Source organism: Hydra vulgaris, chromosome 08 (assembly GCF_038396675.1).
Source record: "Hydra vulgaris chromosome 08, alternate assembly HydraT2T_AEP".
In the NCBI taxonomy this organism is placed as follows: Eukaryota; Metazoa; Cnidaria; class Hydrozoa; order Anthoathecata; family Hydridae; genus Hydra; species Hydra vulgaris.
This window is the reverse complement of record NC_088927.1, coordinates 8,592,501-8,618,789: the sequence shown is the minus strand read 5'-3', so window position 1 is coordinate 8,618,789 and position 26,289 is coordinate 8,592,501. Positions and strand designations below refer to the sequence as shown.

At 28.3% G+C, this 26,289-nt stretch overlaps 1 protein-coding gene across 1 annotated transcript; it reads right to left on the bottom strand.

Annotated features, from left to right (window-relative positions):
• Positions 1-2,117: 2,117 nt before the first annotated feature.
• On the bottom strand, positions 2,118-11,285 carry LOC136082976 (uncharacterized). The gene is made up of 6 exons (XM_065802391.1): positions 11,240-11,285; positions 5,930-7,144; positions 4,922-5,809; positions 4,424-4,438; positions 4,360-4,370; positions 2,118-2,258 (listed from the first exon to the last, which is right to left on the bottom strand). Exons 1-6 carry the CDS (start codon positions 11,283-11,285, stop codon positions 2,118-2,120), a joined length of 2,316 nt encoding a protein of 771 aa, XP_065658463.1.
• Positions 11,286-26,289: the final 15,004 nt, after the last annotated feature.

Genomic DNA, 26,289 nt, shown 5'->3' with positions numbered 1-26,289 from the left:
CTTAAAGAATACTTATCAGACAGGCAGTTATACATTCAATATGGAAATGTTAAAACGACAAAAAGTATAGTAAAATGTGGAATTCCTCAAGGCTCAATCTTAGGACTGTTACTGATTTCTCTTAATATAAACGGTTTATCTCTTACCTCACACTTTTTAATGTTTATTTTGTTTGCAGATGACAAGAAATTGCAGCAATGTTTCCAGAATATAACAATGAGATGGCAATTATATTGAAACAGCAAGAACAAATTGTTATCGACATTTTAAGTGCAAACACCAAGATATTCAATAAAAGACTAGAAAAAGTTGAACAAAAAGTATATGATAATTCTAACGAAATAAAGTTATTAGTTAATGATGTATAAGATGTTAAATTGAGCTTGAATTTCTACGAGGAGTGCGATAAAAATATTTCTAGCATCAACGAACGAGGAAACGAAAAATCAAGAAAAGAAACATCATTTAGTGAATCAAGGAAAAACAAAGAATATCTGAAGATAGATCCAGAAGAAAAAACCTGAGAATTGATGGGTTGTTGGAAAATAAAAAAGAAAGCTGGAGTGAAACAAAAAAAAAAATCAATCGCTTTTTGCAAATAAGTTAGGGTTAACTGGAATAGATGTAGAGCGGGCTCATCGAACAGGATTAAAAAGAACGACGCTCCAGAACAATTGTTATTAATTTGCTGAGGTATAAAGACAAGATAAAAATTCTGAAAGAATCATTTAAGCTTAAAGGAACTAACTTGTATAAAAACGAAAACTTTTGAAGTGAAACTGAGGATATAAGAAAGAATTTACTGGCGGAAATGAAGAAAAGGCGATCCGATGGTGAAAATATTTATCTTAGGTATGATAAAGTTATTACTTCAAAAAACTCTTTATTTAAATTTAGTAATAATAAATCAAATCAAAATTGAAAAGTTATATTTTAAATGAATATCTAAAGGTATACATATATATACATTTTTTTTTTAAATGGCGGAAAATAATATTTTGAACGTTTTTGATATATCTATTAGAGAAAACACGACACTTTTAACAAATGACTTTGTCCCTGACGTGAATTATTTTAATAACTTTTCAATAGATACTGTTTATTTTAATATAAGTGATGCCTTAAGTTGTTTAAACTCTCCATTACCCAATTTTTCATTATTAAATTTGAACATCAGTAGTTTGAGTAAAAATTTTGAATCCCTTAAAATAACTTTAAAAAACTTAAACTACATTTTTAGTGTAATCTGTCTAACGGAAATTTGATGTCAAAATGATGATGAGTTAAATTTTAATTTTTTTTTAACCAGGTTATAATTCAATACACCAACCTAAGATAAACGGCATTGGCGGGGGCGTATGTATTTTATTTTTAATTCTTTACTTTTAGAAAGTTACTAAATCTCAGTGTCAATGACGCTAATTGTGAGTCGTTAACAATTGAAATTCTTAACCAGAAAACCAAAAATATTTTTATAACTTCTCTTTACAGACCACCTAATGGTAATTTTGAAGGATTTGAAAGACACTTAAAAAATATATTCCCAAACGTCATTTACTTAATTGCATTGACCAAAACATATTTACTTAATTGGTGATTTTAACATAAATACTCAAAAAATAAATAATGATTCCTATGCTAAACGGCTTGTACATACTCTACTTCAGAACAGTTTAATACGTGTAATTAACATACCAACGCGCGTAACACGCAATACTTCTTCAATTATTGATAACATTATCACTAATATTGCCATGACTTGCCAAATCAAAAGTGGAACATTAAAAACTGATATCAGCGATCATTTTCCAAATTTTCTTATTAAGTACTCTTTAGTTCCTGAATCTAAAAATTTATTTGCAACATATCTAAGACAAATAAACAACCAATCTATTATAAAATTTCGAGAATTGTTAACAGAAATTGATTGGAATATTTTAAGTGCAATGATGCTAATGATGCATACAACTTATTTTTACGGTTGTTTTCTAAACAATACGAAAGATCCTTTCTGAAAATTAAAAAACCAACTATTTCCAAAAACTTTAATAAATCTCCAAGTTTTATCTTATAAAAACCCACAAAACAACTACCAAATCATCGTATTGAAAGACTTTTTAGCATTCTATATTAATCCATGGAAATACATCGATAAAAGATTGTCTGAGATCATTGTAAGTAGCTTTTACATGACTAATTACAGACAAAGCCAATCCAACAATTGGTTTGCACATTGTTGTTTTGTTCATCTTTTCTCGCTAAAATAAGCACCTGCTGTTTTTAGAATTAGTAAAAGGATTGTGCTACTGGTTTGTTTTGAAGGATGATAAAATTTTAAAAAGTTTTTTACAATCATGTCTTAAAAGTGTTTTTCAGTTGTTAATTAACTACAATCTACCATTTTTATTGTAATTTTTAAGTAGTAAAGTAAATCTGGTTGATTATTGTCGTAATAAGCATCTAGAGTGGGTCTCGATAGGTAGGTGATTTGGGTTAAAAAATTTTTATTTATTAAATATACAATATCTGATGTGCAACACTCACATTTTAAGAGAAAACTACTTAAATATAGACTTTGAATTGTCTAAATTCAGAATCTATGTTAAATTTTGATTTAAAAACAACTATATTATTTTTTTGAAAAAATTCAAAATATTTCCTAAAATATTGGGGGCTTCCTTCTTAATATTAAAGAAAAAACATACAGATTTTAATATAGTAGAGTATAGTCACTTTTATAAGTTATTAAACTAAATTAGCACCACAAATTTGAAAATATAGATCTTTTAACAAAAGACCAAAGTCAACATAAGGATTTTCAATGTAATCATCATGTTGTCATACTTTCATTGAAAATAATTACATACAATTTTCTTTGATATATTTTATGATATTGCAACAGAAATTTTATCATTTTTATTTCGAATGATTTTGGAAAAATATATATATATATATATATATATATATATTGTATATATCGAATTACGTTCAGTTTATAACCTAAAACAGAAAATTTTGTCATTTTTATTTTTTATTTTAATCATTTCCTTTTTTTTCTTTTTTAAATTATAATGTTACTTTTATTGTTTCTCAACATCTTAAAATTGTCTTTTTTTTTTAATGCTGTTGCTTACATATTACAGATATTGATTTGCGTTACTATTGGAGCTTTGTGATAAGGTTAATTTATTCCTTCTTCTTTCTCCAGCGAATTGTACTTTAATTCAATGGTACTAATAGTTATAATATTTTTATTAAATTTACACACAAAAACTAAAGATTGAAAACTTAAATTGAATGAAAAGATATAAGGATTTTAAGATTTTTACTCGACTAAATCGACTTTTTGTCGATAAGTAGGAAGTCCAAGTCGATTAAATCGACTATTATATTTTTCAAAGTCGACTAATTTTGACTTTCGACTAGTCGATTTTAGTCAATTTAGTTGAAGTCGATAACAATACAACTATTTAGTAAACTTCAAAAGTTAAAAAAACACAATCTAAAATTTATGCAGAATTTATGCAAAAAAAAGCAGGTAGTCCAAAATGTGTCTGGCAAAAACGCAGATAATACTATTTCTTTTTACTAGGATATTTCTGATAAACCTATTTTGTTTTGCACAGAGATTAAAAATAAAGCAATTCTGTTTTTAGTGGAGATTGCAGATCGATTTTGCGCCGAGCCATCGATATCTAGTAATTAACCGTTATCTCAGGTTTTCAAACATAACGGTAAAATAAATTTAGATTTCGTAATTTAAAACGAGTAAGCATTGTTTTGTTTTATATTTGATTCGTATGAAAAAAAAGAACCATTTTGTTTTTTCATACAGATTACACATTGAACATAACGGTAATTACCCCTTATGTTTAATGTATAATTTGTATAAAAAACATAACGGCAAATACTAATATGTTTTTTTCATACGAAACATATAGAACATAATATATTATAAAGTAAATTGTTATCATGAGAACTGAAATTTCTTATATCGTTTTACTTATTACATAAATAATACATTTTTTAATTCCTTAGGGAATCATTTTTATTGGTTCATCTATAAATTAGACTTTAAACATTTACATTTATATATATATATATATATAAATATATATATATATATATATATATATATATATATATATATATATATATTATATATATATATATATATATATATATTAACAAAACCTTATGAAGCAAAACATAACCATAATTAAGAAATACTTGAACTGCATTAAATTAATTAATTTTAAACCATAAAAAAGTTTTAATCTTTCATTTAAAATACATACAATTTATAAAATATAAACATATATTTATCATTAATAACTGATACAAACGTTCTCTATTTACTTGAAAATGCGCTAATATAAATTAAAAAATAAAAAAATAAATAAAATTTAAAAAATCTACTTACTTGAAAACTGAAACGCTAATATAAATTAAAAAATTATTTATTTCAATTTAAAAAATGCTTTACGACGCTCTCTTACTATTAAATGAAAATGAAGATTCGCATTTTATTTTATCAACAGATTAATAAAACTTTTAAATATAAATGTAAAATAAAGTTACATTTAACTAATTAAACAACTTATTTTCTGTTTTATTAAACACCTTGCGATATTACGTTTTGTTCTTATTGTATCTGGATGGTTGATACCAAAAATTTCAGTTCGTATTTTCTCAACAGAATAATAAATTTCTAAAGCCTCGTTATATTTTCCCATATTGTCCAAACAGATTGCGATATTATGTTTTGTTCTTATTGTATCTGGATGGTTGATACCTAAAATTTCAGTTTGTATTTTCTCAAAAGAATAATAAATTTCTAAAGCTTCGTTATATTTTCCCATATCGTCCAAACAGATTGCGATATTATGTTTTGTTGTCATTGTATCTGGATGGTTGATACCTAAAATTTCAGTTTGTATTTTCTCAACAGAATAATAAATTTCTAAAGCTTTGTTATATTTTCCCATTTTCATCAAACAGATTGCGATATTATGTTTTGTTCCTATTGTATCTGGATGGTTGATACCTAAAACTTCAGTTTGTATTTTCTCAACAGAAAAATAAATTTCGAAAGCTTCGTTATATTTTCCCATAATGTATAAACAGATTGCGATATTATGTTTTGTTCTTATTGTATCTGGATGGTTGATTCCTAAAACTTCAGTTTGTATTTTCTCAACAGAATAATAAATTTCGAAAGCTTCGTTATATTTTCCCATAATGTATAAACAGATTGCGATATTATGTTTTGTTCTTATTGTATCTGGATGGTTGATACCTAAAACTTCAGTTTGTATTTTCTCAATAGAATAATAAATTTCTAAAGCTTCGTTATATTTTCCCATTATCATCAAACAGTTTGCGATATTATGTTTTGTTATCATTGTATCTGGATGGTTGATACCTAAAACTTCAGTTTGTATTTTCTCAACAGAATAATAAATTTCTAAAGCTTCGTTATATTTTCCCATTTTCATCAAACAGATTGCGATATTATGTTTTGTTGTCATTGTATCTGGATGGTTGATGCCTAAAATTTCAGTTCGTATTTTCTCAACAGAATAATAAATTTCTAAAGCTCCGTTATATTTTTCCATATCGCACAAACAGCTTGCGATATTATGTTTTGTTCTTATTGTATCCGGATGGTTGATACCTAAAACTTCAGTTTGTATTTTCTCAACAGAATAATAAATTTCTAAAGCTTCGTTATATTTTCCCATTTTCATCAAACAGATTGCGATATTATGTTTTGTTGTCATTGAATCTGGATGGTTGATACCTAAAACTTCAGTTTGTATTTTCTCAACAGAATAATAAATTTCTAAAGCTTCGTTATATTTTCCCATATCGCACAAACAGTTTGCGATATTATGTTTTGTATTAAGCGTGAGCTTATTATTTTCACCATAAGTTTCTGTATTAAAACTTTGAATAGCTTTTAATATTTCAATTGCTTCATCAAATAAACCTTTACATACAAATAACTTTTTGATAGAAGTTGTCTTATGATGGAAGGTTTTTGACATTTTTTTTCCGTTAATACGATACATATAGAGAAAATGAAAAACGAAATGATTTCCGAATTCCATGTGATCTTCTACTTGGTTCAACTCAAATTTAAAATAATTTTCTATTAGATCAAGATACGTATTTGTACATGAATTTATAATTTGAAAATATTTACACGTCAACTGTGTTAGTTCATGCATCGAATATTTGTTATCATTAAAACAATTTAGTAACGAATAACTCATTAGTAACCCAACAATTTCATCTATTAAATGTTCTTCTTTTATTTTCATTTGATGTAAGATTTGGATTATAAATTCTTTACTTATATTTGTACCATCGCAATGAGATAAACAGTTAAGTAATTCTAATGGAATAAGTTTAGTTTTTTTTAATTTGAATAAAACTAAATTGATTGCTTGTATTGCAGACTTTGATTCATCTTCAGAAGGAAAGTTATCAGTGTCTAATATTTCTAAGGGTTTCTGTCTATATCGATCTATATATTTTTCTATCGATATTTTATGTATATTTATATATTTTATTGCCTGCGTTATAGCAAAGGGATGATAACCAAGTTCTTTAATTAAGTTTTTAATGTTTTCATCGACGTTATCTTTAATATTATTTTTCACATAAGCGAATGCATCTTCAGAAGAAAAAACATCGACAAATATTTTATTTACATTGTTCGACCACGTTCTCCATTGCGAGGTAATTAAAGTATATGAGTTTGCTTTCTTTGAAATGTACATTTTCAAACCTTTAACACTTTCATCATCAACATTGTCAAAAATGTACAAAGTTTTTTCATTTATGTAATAGTTGTGAATTTTTTCAACAGTTACTTCTATATCAAAATATTCACCTATCGAATCATGAACAACAAATCCTAACATTTGACAACGATTTCTTATAGAAGTTTGTAATTTTCCAAATGCTGCGTCTATCATGACAATGTTTTTATAGAAGTCAGAATAAATTTCACAGTATTTTTTGGCAATTTTTGTCTTTCCAACACCTGACATTCCATATAGTACTAAAGCCGACTTTTGTGTGCCTTGTGAAAAATGACGATGAATTTCGTGAAGAAGTTTGTCGCGTTGAACACCTAATATTGAACGTATAATTACTATTGAGAATAATCATTTTATTATCTCAATAATACGGTAATATCATTCTAGTTAACGATTGAAATTTTCAAATGCAACGCGTTATTTTTTAAAAATCTATAAATGAAAAATTAAAAATATAATAAAACTATATTAGTTAAAAAAAATAGTTTAAATCAAGTTATACTATAACAACTTTATATAATCACAAAATATAACTCTAATAAACCAAATTTAATATAAAGTTCTTAAATTCACGATACTTCGTAAAACAGAAATTAATTATTCTTACTCAAAGAGAATTTATCTAAAAGTACTTAAAACTTAAAAACAAAAATAGATTAATCATCAATCATAGATTAAATTAAAAAAAGTTTAATTTAATCTGACATTTTTTTTAATAACATATTAAGATAAAATATTTCCTTTAATGCCTATTGTAAAATTTTGATTTTTTTATGTGTTTTTTTTTTATAAATTTATACTTTGTAAGCTAAAAAAAAACGTACACTTGAAGATTGTGTAAAACAAAATAAATAAAAGATGGAAAAGGGAATAGCTCAACAACTTTTAGATATATTATCATACCTCTCGGACATGTCAAGCTGTTGAAAAAGTTTATTCATTCTTACGCGACCTTCTTTTTCAAATATGGTTTCTCAAATATATTATCATTATAAAAATCAAGACATTTAAAAAGCTATAGCATTATTTTATGCAGGATGGCATTGCAAATGAGTCTAATAAAATCTTGTTGAGCTCAGAATAACCATTGCCGCATCATTGCCATTGCCATTTTATGAGGATTTTTTTTAACAAGTGTTGTTAAGTTGTCAAAAAAAAGATTATTTAGCTTTTTATTTGAAGTATTAGGAAATGTCAATGAATGAGCCATTTACCATCAACAATCCTGCTTCGTTGGCTGAAAATTTTTCCTGAGTAGAACGCGATGCAGTAGTTCTAAAATGACCTCCACGAAATACTTTACTTTTTCCAAGAAACTTGTGTAATAAGATGTTACCTAAATCGGCTTTTCACAAAATATCTTGCAATCGAAAAAAATGAGTTGAGATTGGCCCGTTGGGAATGCAAGTTTAAAATTACTTCTTTGCATTTTAGGCACACTCTTTGAAAGCAAGCAAGCTTGTGGAACTGGTAATCCCTTGTATCTTTTACGTTGGATTAGTTGTATTAATGGAAACTAGAAAAAGCTAGCTGACAAAGTAAAAAGCTACAAAAATAATTCCAAAAAATCAAGACCATTACTATAGGTGGAAAACAGCGTTAGAAAGTCTTGCAATTTAGTGTGGGATCAACTCAAGTCTTAAAAAGTCAATAAGAGATGAGGCAGTTACGTGACGTGAACATCTACAGTGCATCTTAGATGTAACTCTTTTCTTAGCATCCCGCACCCTTAGTTGCAGTGCATAGTGCTTATGAGACGTATCAAAGTCGTTTTTTGAACGTTCAGGACGTCTTTTAAAAGTTCCAAAGACTTTCTTAGGCCCCGTGCCCACTGGGAGGTGTGTTATGAAAGTTAGCTATTATACTTATATTTACTTTTTTTTTTTTATCACAACTAAACAAAAAATTGTGATTGATGTGTAAAACTATAATCATTATCTCATGCTCATCAAAAATGAATGCTGATAATGATAAAGCAATTTTTTACCACGCTGGCGCTACTTGCAAAGTTCAACGAGACTAATCAGTTACACCTAGAAGAATTTTCCCGCTTCAAACAAGAAGTTGAAAAAAATAGCCCATCATTTTGGTTGGAGTTCTCAAATTGAGTTTATCAAAAAGTGTGTAGTAATCGTCCACGGTACCATCATTAATGAGGTTAATGTGGCCATTTATTATTCCATTCTCGTTGATAGACCTCCTAACATCTCTTATACTGAGCAAGTCACTTTTGTTTTTTTGTTTATCTACTATGGTGTTAACAAAAGATGGGTAGTTAAAGAGCGTTTTTTCAAGGTAAAAAATCTCTAAAAAAAAAAAAAAAAAAGATGCGGACATTCTCAAGTTAATTATAGACGTCTTGGATCAAAATGATATCAGTTTAAAGAAATGCTGATGTCAAGAGTACGGCAATAGAGCTAACATAGACTAGTGTGTACAAAGGAGTACAACCCATCGTACTTATAAAGAATCCTTAAGTTCATAATCCTTATATTACTGGTATTCATCCCGCTGAACCTTCTATTTAAGTGAAGAACTATTTTAGTCGGGTTCAATTACTTTACAATCTTTTAATTGGAAGCCCTATTCGAAAGAAAAACTTTACCGAGACAAATAAGTTGTCTCTTCATCAAACCTTGCAAACCCGATTGGAGTACACGCTTTGAGGCTGTGAAGCCGTTGGTTAAACAACCCAGCGAAATTCTTATATTATTGCAAAAGCTTTGTGACTTTGATCTAATTGCTGATCTAATAATTTCTGGAGAAATGGATTCAGTCATTTGAATTTATTATCGTTACAACTTTTTTGTTCACAGCTCTTTAAACAACAAACCATGTCAGTGCTTCACTTTAATAAAAAAAAGTCCTTAGTTAACGAGATGCTTACAAAGACTCTTATTAAGGATCTCATCAGACTTGGATCATCTTTGTCCAAATTCATTAGTGAATCACATTTGTTTGCCTCCGGTCTTGCAAGTTATGTCTTTCAATCAGACTTTGCTTAAAAGAGGACAAGGAAAAGAAAGACCTTTTTTGGAAGAAGCCAAAACACAAAGTTCATTTCTACAAAAATAAAGAGAAGCTTTTTACACTTTTATTTAACAAATATAGACTGCAAATCAAAAATTGAACAATGTGGGGAACAATGTGGATGAAAAAACTTATTTGAGAGACTCTTCTTCTGGATACTCTGAAGTGCGCCAATCTTTTCGGTCCGAAAGAAGTTTTTACTTAGATAAAAGTGTTAAATGAGATCTACCAGAAAGGTCTTTCATATAAGCTTGGTTTAGTGAAAACAGCGCAAGATATACAATGGGTCAAAATTGGCTTACTAATTTCCTAGTTATATGTGTTTTTTTAATTTTGTTATTAGTTTATTAAAAAATTAGCAGCTTTCTTGACTGTAGAGGTCCCCTAGGGCCTGAATTCTCAAAGTTCCCAAGAATCAATGAATTCAGTACTGGTAATCCTTATTGCAATAATGGGATATGATGAAACGCGAGCGAAACTTTGATCCAACACGTCATTCAGACTCATGGCGGGCCTGAACATATGTATTTCTTTATTTAAATTAATTACAACGACTATAAAAAAATATCGAAGTGCTAGGTGTAGAGGAAGTGCATTTGTGTTCTGACTTCTGAAAAGAAGATCAAACTTGATCTAATAAAATTTTGGTATTAAAATACTGCCTAACATTTTTTTAAAGCATAACCACCGGTATTAGAAGTCTTAATCTATGCACAAAAAAGTTATTGACAGTCATCATGGGACAAATGCAAAAAATCCGCGATTGAAATGTTTTATTTGGAAGCTTTGGAGTGCAGGAACAAGAAGCTTAAAAAATTCTTGAATTAAGTTGTTTCCACCAAGACCGCAAACATAAACTATTTCGACAAGGTTTCTTAAATCCAGTCTAATCCCACTAGGAAGTGTTTTGTTCTGAGAAGTTTGATGAAAAAAAAGTTCAAAGCTTCCGCAGTTTAATGACAAAAAGTCTTCATCATTTGAAAGATTGAGTTACAAAACTGTAAAAAAAAAATTTTCTAATTATGTAGCTTATTTATTTGTATTGCTTCCAAAAAGAATAACTTTCGAAAGTTTTTATACTGCTATAAAAGTTAATATCAAATGTTAATTAATTTAACCCTCATACTTATTTTGTATACATTCAAATAAATACCTGTCAATAAATTTTTTTAATGATATGCTGCATATAAAGAACGTCTAATATGACCCCTAAATGCTAGTGTTCAATTTTCTATATAAATACTATTGGTAATATTTTAATGCTTTTAAATTTTTTTAATTTTCCTCAACTAAATTTTACCAATTAACACTATATGTTAAATAAATAATGTAATTATTAAAACTTAGAAAAAAAATTCGGCGTGTAAATGAAAAGTTACCTTTAAAAAAGCCAAATTCATGACAACGTTCTTGATTTGGTTCCATTTTTGACATGAAGTGGTGCTAAAAAATAATACATATTACTTGTAAGTTTTAAATGTATAGTTTATTAAATATAGCTTTTACGAGCATATTTCATACTACTACTACTACTACTATTACTACTACTACAACTACTACTACTACTACTACTACTACTACTACTACTACTACTACTACTACTACTACTACTACTACTACTACTACTACTAATACTACTACTACTACTACTACTACTACTACTACTACTACTACTACTACTACTACTACTACTACTACTACTACTACTACTGCTACTGTTTATAAACTAATATTGTTTAATGTCCTCTGAAATTGAGTTTTTAGACAAGCGCACAACACTTTTCCTGTTGTTATTATACAACTTGTTGTTATTGTATAGTTGCTATACAAACAGCCTTCAATGTATTTTACAGACATATTATGTCTGTAAAATACATTGAATGCTGCTTGTATGATTGTTAAGAATCATGGTGAAGTGTTATTTCATTTTGAAAAGCTCTTGAACATTTGATAAAAGTTCTGTGGTTTATGATTTTAGAAATTCCTGTATTTAAAAATTAGAGTATTTTATAATTTATCCTCGCAGTTGGAAATACGACATCATCTTTGCCACGAACAGCTACCATTGTAGCTGGCGGAAAACGTTTGGCAAGATAATTTTGTTGTTTTAAGCCAACTCTGGTAACTAAGATGGTTTTGTTGTTTTGAAAGCACAAGTCAAACAACTTTTTTTTTCCAAACAAAAAAACCAGAGCTCAATGTCATGTGAAAAACTTCCTGCATCTTGCCAGAGGCAAAATATTTATAAGCATCTAATGCTTTGTAATCATTTATAGCTTCAAAAGAAAATATTCTAAAAAAATTTTTTTTTTTTTGTAATTTATTTCGTCACTATTTATTATACTTACAATTAACTTTATTAACTTAATAAATACAAGTTTATTTATATGTATACATTTATAAATAAGATAAAAAAAAATTAAAATAATGGCAGGAGCAAGTAGAAGACCGCAGTCAATCAACGTGACATTAAAAATTCATATCGATTAGTAGTGACATTAAAAGTTCATAATTAGAAATAAAATAAAAAGAAACCCTTGTACGTAACGATCTGATAGATCTGATAGGCCTTTTTATTAAATAATAATAAATATCATGGTATTGAACTTATGGTCATTCAGTTGGGTCATCTTTCCAAGTATTTGCAAGGAACTTGTATGGACAAAGGTTGATTTAAAGGATTGCAAGTTTGTTTATATACCTTTCTGCGGCGTTAAACTCTTATTATCCAAAGTATTCATAAACTGACATTTCTTTTTTTAAACTCTTTAATTAACTTGGTGTTTGAATTCTCCTGTTTTATTAACTCAACTAATCATTTGCTTCCCCCATTTAAGATGGTAACAATTTGCGCTAATAAAATTTTGCATAACCACGCGACTTTCCGACTGCGAGGGTATAGTGTGTTTTAGATTGCAGAGGAATTTAAAAAAATTTTTATTACTGAAATAATTAAATGTTATGGACACACATGTGTTTCCAAAGCAACTAAATTATCTCTGAATTATGAAAAAGACTACTAGCTTTACTCTCTTTCATAAAGTAAGACATGCATTAATCTTCATTTAAAAATGCCCAAACCGCTTATCAATGAAAATAAAATTAAATGAAACATTTTTATAGTTTCTAGATGTTTTATTTATGAAAATTATAAGTAAAGCTGAAGATTATGAAGAATATTTCTAGAACTTTTATTTGATTTTATGTTGAATATGCTTATCGCTAGAAGTGTTTATTAAACGAGATATTTCTTATTCTTTGAAGCATAAATTTGTATATACCTTTATTGGTATTTTTATTTGAGTGGAAACTCAGTCCGCTTTACCAAGTTGGAAGAGTGGTTTTTTATTCACATCAACAATAAAAGACAATCAGGCTAACAAACTAAAAACAATATATCCATTAAATTTGAAAACGAAATTCAATTATTCTAAAAAATGAAACTCAAAGTATTTAAAATCTAAAAATTACCTATATTGAACCGAACGAGATGAGAGACCAGTTTTTCTTCTTCACAAGTAAAAAAGGAAAGAAAAATATATTAGTAAAACTTTTTTTCAACACTCTTTAACAACTTATTTAAAGCGAACTTATTTAAAGCGAACGTCTTTAACCTTGAATTAAAAGTAAGATATCAAGTTTCTGAAGTATTAAAAGATTAAAACTAATTGTTTAAAAGTCAAGATATTTGCGCTCTCAATTGTTATAAATAACATAAGAAAAACAACAGAATACATTTGCGTCACGTGTAAATACTTTTATAAAAATATTTTTTTAAATGACTACTGCCTCACCTTTCCAATATATCAAAAAGATATTTTTATGTAAAGTATTGTGATTAATATATTTTACTATTTAAAATAGAAAAGTTCTATTTATGTAAGTACCGTTGATTACTACTTTTGATCTTATCAAGACGACCGCATAACATAAAAAAAGTTATCATATTTTTAGTTTGGCTACATTTTATTTTCCGTCGATCATTATAATCGACGGTAAATTTAAACGTAACTAAAAATATGGTAACTTTTTTTTGCCGGTTTTTCCACTGAGGTCTTCATATATATATATATATATATATATATATATATATATATATATATATATATATATATATATATATATATATATATATATATATATATATATATATATATATATATATATATATATATATATATATATATATATATTAGGGGTAGTCATTTTAAAGGAATTTTTAAAAACGAAGTACATACCCAGCTAAAGTTCGAGCAAATATGCTAAAACTTAGTCAAAATTTTTTTTAGGTCAATCGGGTGACTTTTAAGTCCCCCTCAAGACTAAAGTTGTTAAGTAATTGTACTTGAAAAGAGGAAAAATAGGGTTTGTTAAGATTGTTTGAGGGGGATTTAAATAAACAAATTATTTCCTTTTTTTTTTTTTTTTTTTTTAGTTATTTGTTATCTATATTTTCATTTTAAAAGCGTATGTCATCATGTTTTTTACATATTCTTGGTTAAAACGATATTTATGTTACCAAGAGGTTATGAAAATCGGCAATCATTAAAAAATTCTTATAAAATAATGCAGAAGAAAATGTGCTGAAGCTCCTGCACTGTATTTTTAAGTCACTATGAGTTTTTATAAACAAATTGAACGGGAAATTGCGTTACATTATTCTTTTTTTTTTAAATAACTTTTATTTTTGTAAATAACTTTCGTATTTACTTGATTGTTATTAATCGAATTACAATATAAAGTAAAATTGTATTGAAGTTTTTAACTAATTACAAACCATTAAATCTATTTAGATTGAATACAAACATGGAAAAAAAAATTGTAAAAGATATTGGGAAGAGGAAGTATCTCAGATCAAGCAAAAGCAAACTTTTCATTAGTGTTCGGCAAAATCAAATATACGTCAAACCTTTAAAGATTTGAATTTGAACTGTTCTTTGAGGGGATAGATTTGAATTTGATTTGACAAATATCTGGAGGATTTGGATTTGATTTTCAAATATTCACTTTGTTCTCAATTTTTGCATTTAAAAAAAACGCCAAATTTTACAGGCCCGCAAACATATTTATCACTTTATTCCGGGGTCTTTGCAGTGGTTTCCGGAATGGCGGTCGCCTTTCAATAATGGAAAAGAAAAAAAAAAAAAAAAGAGTTTTTAATTAAAGTTTGTTAATATTAAAGAGAAAGTAAAGAGCATAGAGAAAGAAAAAAAGAAAAGAAATGTAAACAAAGTACAAGATTAAAAGAAAAAACGTAGAAAAAAATATATGTAAAAATCAAAAGAAAAAATTGCAAATACAATTTAACCAAAATAAAAATGGAAAAAGTAAAACAATAACGAATCGAAAAACATTCATTGAAAGAAACAATCATTCGAAAAAAGAAAATAATAAAAAAATATAATAATGGCTTGCTTGAAAGCAAAGAATTTTTTTTTTTAATTTTTTTTAATTTTCTGTGCGTTTTTGTATATTGTCTTGTATGTTTGTCTATTGTTTGTATTTTACGTCGTGTATTCAAATTCAAATTTATTTTAATATTCGTTATTCTTATTTTCATTAATTATTTTTCCTTGTTTTTCATTATAATAGTTGCTATATGTCATTGTTTACTTTTACGTTTTATCAGTTTTAACTGTTTGTAACTGTCTAACTTTGTTTATGTAGCTATTGTATTTATAAAGACAAGTGATTTATATATAATTATTATTATTGTTATCATTATTATTAATATTATTTTTATTATTTAAACCATTATTATTTTAATCATTTTCATTAGGTGTTTACTTAATATTAGTATATTTACTATTTGTAAACAACCTTGAAATGTATCTATTTCAGAAATATATATTACATTCCTAATTATGTCGGATAATCCAGAACCCGAATCTTTTTCTGTTACAAAAACCACCAAACGTTCACAATCAATTGTATGGGATCATTTCACAGTTGATGAGCATGACAAAACCAAGGCCATATGCCAGCATTGTCCAAAGCACAAGAACAAGTATGCTTACAATAAAGGTGGGACAACAAATCTAATGAATCATTTAAATTCTCAACACAAAAGCAAATTACTTGGGGACAGAGAACCAAAGCAACGACGTTTAGATGACATGATAATGACACCAATTGTTTATTCTCCAGATCTATTCAATGAATACTTAGTTAGCTGGATTGTCAAGAATGATCAATCATTTAATGAGGTAGAGTCCAGCCACTTTCGTAAACTACTCACTCTACTGAAACCAAATTTGTCAATCATGAGTGCGCGCCAATTAAAACGCCAGATAATGGACACTTACAACACCAAAAAACAATTGCTAAAGACCCTTTTTTTGAATCTTGACTCAAAGGTTTCATTCACCACTGACTGCTGGACATCACCCAACAACATTGCTTTTATGGGCATAACGGCTCATTACATTGACAAAGACTGGAACCTACATGCCAAAACTCTTGATTTCAAATCCTTGCCTGATTCCCATTCAGGTTCAAATTTATCTAATGCATTCTTGTCAGTTTTGATTGAATTCGGTCTTACAAGCAAAGGAATGGGCATTACCTTAGATAATGCTTCCAATAATAATTCATTTATGGATATTTTAAATTCCAAGTACAAAATTAAAACCACCTTTGAGCATATCCGGTGTTTTGCTCATGTGCTGAATTTGGGCGCGCAAGCAGGTTTGGATGTTTTGAAAGATGATCTTGTAAAACTTAGAACAGGAATTAAAAAAATCCGATCCAGTCCTCAATCATATTCTAGGTTCAAATTGCACCTTAAAACCAATACTTGATGTCCCTACAAGATGGAACTCAACAGCTGATATGCTTAAACGAGCAATGGAATTAAAAGTTGGTTTCATTGCGATTTTTGCGATTTTGACTCAACTGCAAATAATCCAAACTGTTGTCTATCAATTTCAGCAGATGTTTGGAACAGGTTTGAAACAATTGTTTTGTATCTTGAACCATTCAAGGAATTTACCCAGCTCATTAGTGGTGATTCATATTCCACATTGTCTTTGGTGGTTCCTCTCTTCAATATTCTTTTGGATCACATTACTGAATGGATGACCACAAAAACCAACCCTGAAGATAATCTACACCGCTCTACAGTTGCAGCGCTCGCAAAAATTTCAAAATATTATAATTTGACTAGTGACTGCTTTACTATCTGCACTGTCCTGGACCCAAGATTTGGTATTGAATATTACAAAAATGATAAGGGCGCAAACAGCGAGTCGTATACAAAGATTATGGACACAGTCAATTGTGAATATCAAATCAATTATGCCCCAAGCAATGGTACAACTGCTACAAGCATTCAAAACGTTTCAAAATATACCCCGTTCAAATCGCGTGTTTCATCAAACCCATGTAATGAGTTTGAAAACTATTGTAATGATACAAGTAAGATAGATGGCGGCAATAATAGCAACATATTACTTTGGTGGAAATCTCGATCTGACAAATATCCAAACCTATCCAGAATGGCCAGAGATTACCTGGCCATTCCTGCTACATCTGTATCATCAGGAAGGCTCTTCTCATTAGGAAAAAATCTTATTACTGACAAAAGAAATCTTCTCTCTGCAGATACCATTCAAGCTTGCCAGTGCTTGAAGTGTTGGTTGGATTAAAAAGAATAAAAGAAGCTGTAATGTGTGAGAAAAAGTAACAAATGCTGCAATATGAATAAAATTTATAGATTCAGATAACTAAAATTAATAAATGAAATAAGTTAAATAACGTTCAAATATACATCAAATCTTGGAAAGATTTGAATTTGATCTAAATTCAAAATAGGAAGATTTGAATTTGGCCATTTCAAACATTTGACGCATATTTGATCAAACTATTTGAATTTGTGCCGAACACTACTTTTCATCATAAATGAGGCTAAACCAGCGATTATATGTACATTTCTAATTTTAAAAAATTGTTTTGAATTTTAAACTTTATGTTAAAAATTAACATATTGATTTATTTTTTCCTAAGGTCTTCAACTCCCTGCTGGAATGGATGTTCTTCAACACATTGCCTACAGAAGATCATTACTTCCTCATAATGTTAAGAAGTCAACAACTTTATCATGCCCTCCTAACAAGATTCAGGGTTACAAGAGATGTGAAGTAGATGATTTTGAATGCATTTTAGGCTTAGTTAAAAGACCATGGCTTAAAGCGGGATTTCAAGTAATGTCAGATAAAAATATTATCAAGAACCTAATGAAGATGGACAAGAAGTATTCAGATTTGAGTAGAAATATATACAGAGGAACAGCGGGAGACAAGGTTAATCAAGGGGAGTTTATTTCATTTTTAAAAAAGCTGTTTTGGATTGGTTCCACAGATTTAAAGAACCAAATTAGGAAGGATAAAAAACGCTCAGATAAAGGTAAGCACGATGATTTAACTTTTTTGGAAGACCAGGAAGAACCGAGACATTTTAGTTTGGGATCAGATGATAGAAAATTAAGCAAAAAGGTTTTATGTTATTTTTAGTAAGTTAATTTGACCTTTTTTATTAAAATTTGCTAATTTAACATACATTATATGTTAATACACATACACTATCTTAAAACAAATGTTAGGTCTGAAGAAGAGGACAAGGCTAGAAGACGAATCTCCTAAGATTGACGCTACCTTAGAATTATACTTGAATTTCACTGACTCTAGCGCTGATTCTGATTCAGAATTTGAACCCGAAGTTTGGCATCATAGAAGAGCAGATGGTTGTAACATTACTGCCAAAGTCCCTAAGAATATTTTTGATGGAAATGTATCTATTATAGCAACAGCTAATGATATCTCCCCAAATGTCTTACAAAAAGTAACTGGAGCAATTTTTCAAGATTGTGGAGTTCAAATCGCAAAATGCAAAGCCAGTGCTTTAATAGCATTAAGGAAGATAAAAAAAACTGCCTTAAACTTCAGCTTTTGTGCAAGCAACTGACATTTGTGCAAGAAAATGATAATCTACGCGAAGATTTGAAACTCATCTGCGAGTTCATAGTATGTTTTTACACAAGGTGGTACCTGTAATTTTGATTCAACGATTATTCCCTTCACTCTTTTGGATAAAAATATTTCTATGGATAAAAAACAGCCATTGCAGATGCTTTGCTTTCCTTCCAAATGCTAGATCCAGATTTTTTTAAACGTAGAAGCAAAGATCGAATAGACAAGATTAATATCATAAATAATATGAAGGTACCAACCCTCTATCTTTTGGTTAATGAGTTTTCATTATTAATTTTTTAATAGCGATTCAGTCTCTTGCGTCTGATCTTGATTGCAATCTTTCAGATAAATGAGTATAAGAAAGTTTGCTCCAATCCGGAGGCAGTAGATGCTGTGTTAGCATCTCTTTATAAGCATACATGGTATCTTGATTCAACGATTATTCCCTTCACTCTTTTGGATAAAAATATTTCTATGGATAAAAAAACAGCCATTGCAGATGCTTTGCTTTCCTTCCAAATGCTAGAACCAGATTTTTTTAAACATAGAAGCAAAGATCGAATAGACGAGATTAATATCATAAATAATATGAAGGTACCAACCCTCTCTCTTTCGGTTAATGAGTTTTCATATTTAATTTTTTCAATGATAGGGTTGGATAATCAGAGAGTGAGAGATTGGTTGTCACTTCCACCCCAATATTGGTACACCCAGTTTTCATTTAAGAATTTTGAAAACTTTGCCAAAATGTTAATTGTTATCAATGATCATTCTGAACGAGCAACCGGAATGATGCAGCAGCTTGTGCAAAGATACGAAAATGAAGATGACACGCAGAACAGACTTTTAACTGTCAACAAAGTAAGGTCAACTTTCAAGGTTTTTGATGTGAGAAAAAGTAAAATAACAAAAGCATCCTTTTCCTTTTCTTTAGTTTAGAGAGTGACATTAGAAAGCCTGGTGTCACTCTCTAAACTAAAGAAAAGGAAATTGTAGACTTAGGAAATTGTTGTTCATTTTAAAATACTTATTTCAATTAATGCATAATTTTTGTCTTGATAGTATTTGTAAAGATTTTTATTAAATGGTAAATTACTTGTTTAGTTTAAAATAGTTTGTTTTTGGTTGATTTAAGCGGGAATTTTTCCGGTTGTCCATCTGAATGAATATTAAGTATGAAAATACATAATTTGCTGATTTCATAACCACTTGTGTAACTTAATCTTTTCATTTTTTGATTTCTTAAATATCGTTTTAACCGAGAATATGTAAAAAAATGATGACATACTCTTTTAAAATGAAAATATAGACAACAAATAACAAAAAAAAAATGGAAATAATTTTTTCATTTAAATCCCCCTCAAACACTCTGAACACACCCTATTTTTCCTTTTTTGAAGTACAATTTCTTAACAACTTTAGTCTTGAGGGGGACTTAAAAGTCACCCGATTGACCTAAAAAAAATTTTGACAAATTTTTATCATATAACCTTTAGCTGGGTTTGTCCTCCGATTTCAAAAATACACTTAAAATGACAACCCCCAATATATATATATATATATATATATATATATATATATATATATATATATATATATATATATATATATATATATATATATATATATATATATATATATAATTTGTAATTTCTCTTTCTCTTCCAACTTGTTGGAAGAGAAAGAGAAAGTAGCGTGTTAGTTTTGTAACCTGTGCCTTTTAATTCTTGTAAAATAATAGATGGTAGGAAAAGTTGTAAATGCGAAAGTTAGTGAAGGTAGAGTTTTATTTCAAGACTAATTGACATGAGTTTTTTTTTTGTTTAATTGCATGAGAAAAAGAAATTATTTATGAATTTTTTTTAATATCATTTTCCTTGAGAGACGAATTTTATTAGTTGTTAGTGACTATTAAATTATTAGTTGCATGGCTCAAACAGCCACACAACTTATAATAGTAAACTTGGAGAGTAAACAAAAAACTAGGTAGTTAAAATGTTCATCATTAAAACTAGGTAGTTTAAATAGTTACAATATTGTTATTAAATTTACAAACAAAAACTAAAGATTGAAACTTAAATTGAATGAAAATATATAAGAATTTTAAGAATTTTACTTGACTTTATCGACTTTTTGTTGAAAAGTAGGAAGTCCAAGTCGGCTATTATATTTTTCAAAGTCGACTAATTTTGACTTTTGACTTGTCGATTTTTAGCCACTTTAATTGAAGTCGATAATAACACAACTATTTAGTAAACTTCAAACGTTAAAAAAATACAATCTAAAAATTTATGCAGAATTTATGCAAAAAAAGCAGATAATCCAAAATTGTGTCTGGCAAAATTGTAGATAGCACGATTTTGTTTTACGGAGATTGCTGATAAATCAATTTTGTTTTGCACGGAGATGGAAATTAAAGCAATTGTGTTTTCAGCGCAGATTTTGCGCCGAGCCATCGATAACTAGCCGTTATTTCAGCTTTTCAAACATAACGGTAACATAAAGTTAGATTTCATGTTTTAAAACGAGTAAGCATTGCATTATTTTATGTTTGATTCGTAAGAAAAAAATAAAACGGCAAAATCGTTATGTTTTTTTATACAAATTACACATTGAACATAACGGTAATTACCGTTATGTTCAATGTGTAATTTGTATAAAAATACATAACGGTAATTATGTTAAATGTATAATTTGTATTAATTAAAAGAGGCAAATACTGTTTGTTATTTTATACGAAACAAACAGAACATAATATATTATAAAGTAAATTGTTATCATGAGAACAGAAAACTCTTATACCACTTTATTTATTACAGAAATACTCCATTTTTTAATTCATAAGGGAACCATTTTTATTGGTTCATCTATAAATTAGACATTAAACATTAATGTATGTATGTATGTATATACATATACATACATATATATATATATATATATATATATATATATATATATATATATATATATATATATATATATATATATATATGTATATATATATATGTATATATATATATATATATATGTATATATATACATTGGTTCATCTATAAATTAGACATTAAACATTAATGTATGTATGTATGTATATACATATACATACATATATATATATATATATATATATATATATATATATATATATATATATATATATATATATATATATATATATATATATATATATATGTATATATATATATGTATATATATATATATATATGTATATATATACATATATATATATATATATAAACAAAAACATTATGAAGCAAAACATATATACATATATATATATATATATATATATATATATATATATATATATATATATATATATATATATATACATATATATACATATATATATATTAGGCCGGATCATAACTTAAAAAAATTTGGAAAATTTCTTCGGGAATTTCCAGTAATTGGCTCTCAACTACGCTGAATGCAATGCTGCAAACCGTTTTTCGCTACTACTTTGCAATACTTTGTATTTTTACCTTTGAAGTTTTCAAATAAATTAACTTAAAAACGCTCATTTGTTACATAATTTATTGATTGAATTTATAATAAAATTCAAATTATTTGAACAGTCAAAACAATATATCATTAGCAAACGTTGATTAGAAACTATACTTAAATGTTCTTAAATTCAGATTTTGTGTCAAAGTGAGGCATCAACTTGCGGCGCTCCAGTTGAACGCGAATATAGCCATCACGATTTTCATGACCATAAACTTTGGATGCTGATTCAGTCACAATTTTAATCACACGTTCAACACTTTGATTGTGACATGGAAATGGCTCAATGTCAATAACTATGTCTTCAACTGACGAAAGCCATGCCAATATTTGTACAGTAGGAATATGTTTTGTCAAAACAGGTTCCAAGCGGGGCTGTGTTTGCCAGTCAATCAGTTCTTCATAACTAGTCGCTTGAAATCGTATCTCAGGGAGTTGAAATTTTCGATTTGGTATGTCATCTTCACGAGCACGAAGAATTCTCTTCAACGCAAGCTTACGGATCACTTGACGGTTGTCTTTGAGCATAGCCAGAATAATGCTCTCGATATGAGCCGGGTAGCTATTGCGCTTCAAAACTTGCTGAACAATTATTCGATAACGCACAGGAAGAAATTGTGATGTTTCTATCATTTTATAATAGTGTGGAGCAGCATTCCAGCAGTTTGAATGTTTCTTAATGTCAAACCAAACAACCGCATATGAATTCACAATAAATTTAGCCAAAAGTATTAGTTCATTTGATGGATCTTCAGTAGATATATAGAGGCGTAGAACACGGTTTGCTAGTGTCAACCACTTTGCATGGTTTAGTCGCCCAGGTGTTCTAGAATTAAATCTATCTGGTACAACACCTGTCTTCACCGCATTAACAATTTCGAAAAAGTACAGTTGATCACTGCTTAAAAACTGCTTATTGCATATAATAGGTTCACCAACAAATATGGCAAAGCTGACTATGGGTTTCTGAACAGACATTGAAATAGACTTGCCAATTGGTCCATTAAATAAATGGGGTCCAGTTGTTGCACCATCTAAGGAGTGAAAAAGATGTCGCAAAGGAAGCTCGTTCAGATGTAAAAGACAAATGGACCAGTGCAGTGGTCGACCAAGTTCAATTTCCATTCTGCGTATAACTCCATTGTTTAAACCAGTATTAACGTTAGTTGAATCAGAACCAATACAAACAAGGTCCGTGCAGTCAACAGTATCAATTATTGAATCTGCAATGGATTTGGCTGATCCACTTGTTGGCGTACAATGATCAACATACTTTGAATTTGGCTCTGATAAAATGGAAATATGTTCCTCAGAAATCACAGTCTGTCTATCCCCCTCAAGTTTTAAAGTCTGATCTTTCCTTCCATCAAAATACAATCCAGTAATTCTACAATCAGCATTTTTACAGGATGTTTTCAGTAGTTTTCGTTCTCTGCGAATTTTATTCCGATCCACTGGCCCCATATGTTCTATACCAAAATCAACCAGAGTTGCTGATACAATCGCGGCAACTGCTCTATCTGATATGCCAAAACCATCTGCTTGTAGAGCAATATTTTTTAAACAACGGTTTTTCAGTCGAGTAGATGTGACTTCGGTATCAACATCTGATACGGAAGGGGAATAAGTTTCGGTGTCAGAATTGTTGTCTGTTTCATTATCTGATTCATTATCAGATGCTTCAACGACTCTGGCACACTTAACTGCAGTCTCTTCCTTTGATAATGAAACAGATTTTCGTTTTAAACGCCTCTCAGCTCGTGCGGATTCCTTCTTGTCGATTCCAGCTATTCTGCCAACACGTATAGTGCGTTGATCAGTTAGGAAGTCATGCTCAATTGCTGGCACCTTCAGAACCATTGTACAGCAACAAGACGAAAGTTCTTTGCATTTACACGAACAAATGTCAAACAATGTGTCAAGATCTTTTTCTATTTCATCTTGTTTGACTGTTGCAGACTTTGATCGAATCACTTTCTGAACATTGCCTATGTACTTCTCCAGCTGTAATTCTATGCCTCGAAGACTTATAGTAGGAACTGATGCTTTAATCCATATCTGAGAAAGTTTCTCTGCTAGTCTCTTTCAAACAGACCGTAGTGGTTCAGTTTCATAATTCTTCTCAGACAAGTATGCTTTGCCTACTTGCTTGTGGGTTGGCAAGCAAAAATTGAGTAATTTACGACCTTCTCCAAAAAGTATATGACGATTCTTTAAAGCTTTAGATCTTGAAATCATTATTGTTTTACAATTTTATAACATATCAGAACTTCAGTTAATTTCTAAAAATACAAGATGAGACGGATAAATTCGGCAATCAGTTGATAAAAGCAAAAATTTATTAACAATCATATAAAAATAGAATAATATAATAATAATAATATAATAATATAAAGTTATAATAGCGTTGGAGTTAATCATATCATTAGAGTTAATTTAGTTAGGTAGGTATAGGTTTGGTTTAATTTCATAACCTTGGGATTATATCTAGTATTAGGGTTAAATGCATGTTTCAGTTCATGCATGTACTAAAGTAAATATACTTAGCATATAAAACTCTAAAACTTAAAAATGCAAAGTATAATCAATTCTTTAGAAATATTTTTTTTGTAAATATTAAACAACATTATATCACTCCACTTTTCACAAATTCTAAAAAAAACTAATTTTTATGATCCGGCCTAATATATATATATATATATATATATATATATATATATATATATATATATATATATATATATATATATATATATATATATATATATATATATATATATATATATATATATATATAACAAATATGTTAAGCAGATCATATATATATAAACAAAAACATTATAAAGCAAATCATAACCATAATTAAGACTGTTAATTAATTAATTTAAAAACATTTAAATTAATTAATTTTAAAAACATTTTTAATCTTTCATTTAAAATGCATACAATTTATAGAATATAAACTTATATTTATCATTAATAACTGATACAAACTTTCTCCATTTACTTAAAAATGCGCAACTGAAACGCTAATATGCGTTAAAAAAATATTTAATTCAATTTAAAAAATACTTTACTATTTACTTACAATCTATCTGTCTTACTATTTAATGAAGTTCGCACTTTATTTTATCAACAGAATAATAACTTATAAATATAAATGTAAAATGATGTTACATTTAACTAACTAAACAACTTATTTTCTATTTGGTTGAGTTAGTCAAACAGATTTCCATATTACGTTTTGTGCTTATTGTATCTGGATGGTTGATACCTAAAACTTCAGTTTGTATTTTCTCAACAGAATAATAAATTTCTAAAGCTTCGTTATATTTTCCCATATCGTCCAAACAGATTGCGATATTATATTTTGTTCCTATTGTATCTGGATGGTTGATACCTAAAACTTCAGTTTGTATTTTCTCAACAGAATAATATATTTCTAAAGCTTCGTTATATTTTCCCATATTCTTCAAACAAATTGCGATATTATGTTTTGTTCTTATTGCATCTGGATGGTTGATACCTAAAACTTCAGTTTGTTTTTTCTCAATAGAATAATAAATTTCTAAAGCTTCGTTAAATTTTCCCATTATCATCAAACAGTTTGCGATATTATATTTTGTTGTCATTGTATCTGGATGGTTGATACCTAAAACTTTAGTTTGTATTTTCTCAACAGAATAATAAATTTCTAAAGCTTCGTTATATTTTCCCATATCGTCCAAACAGATTGCGATATTATATTTTGTTCCTATTGTATCTGGATGGTTGATACCTAAAACTTCAGTTTGTATTTTCTCAACAGAATAATAAATTTCTAAAGCTTCGTTATATTTTCCCATATTCTTCAAACAAATTGCGATATTATGTTTTGTTCTTATTGCATCTGGATGGTTGATACCTAAAACTTCAGTTTGTTTTTTCTC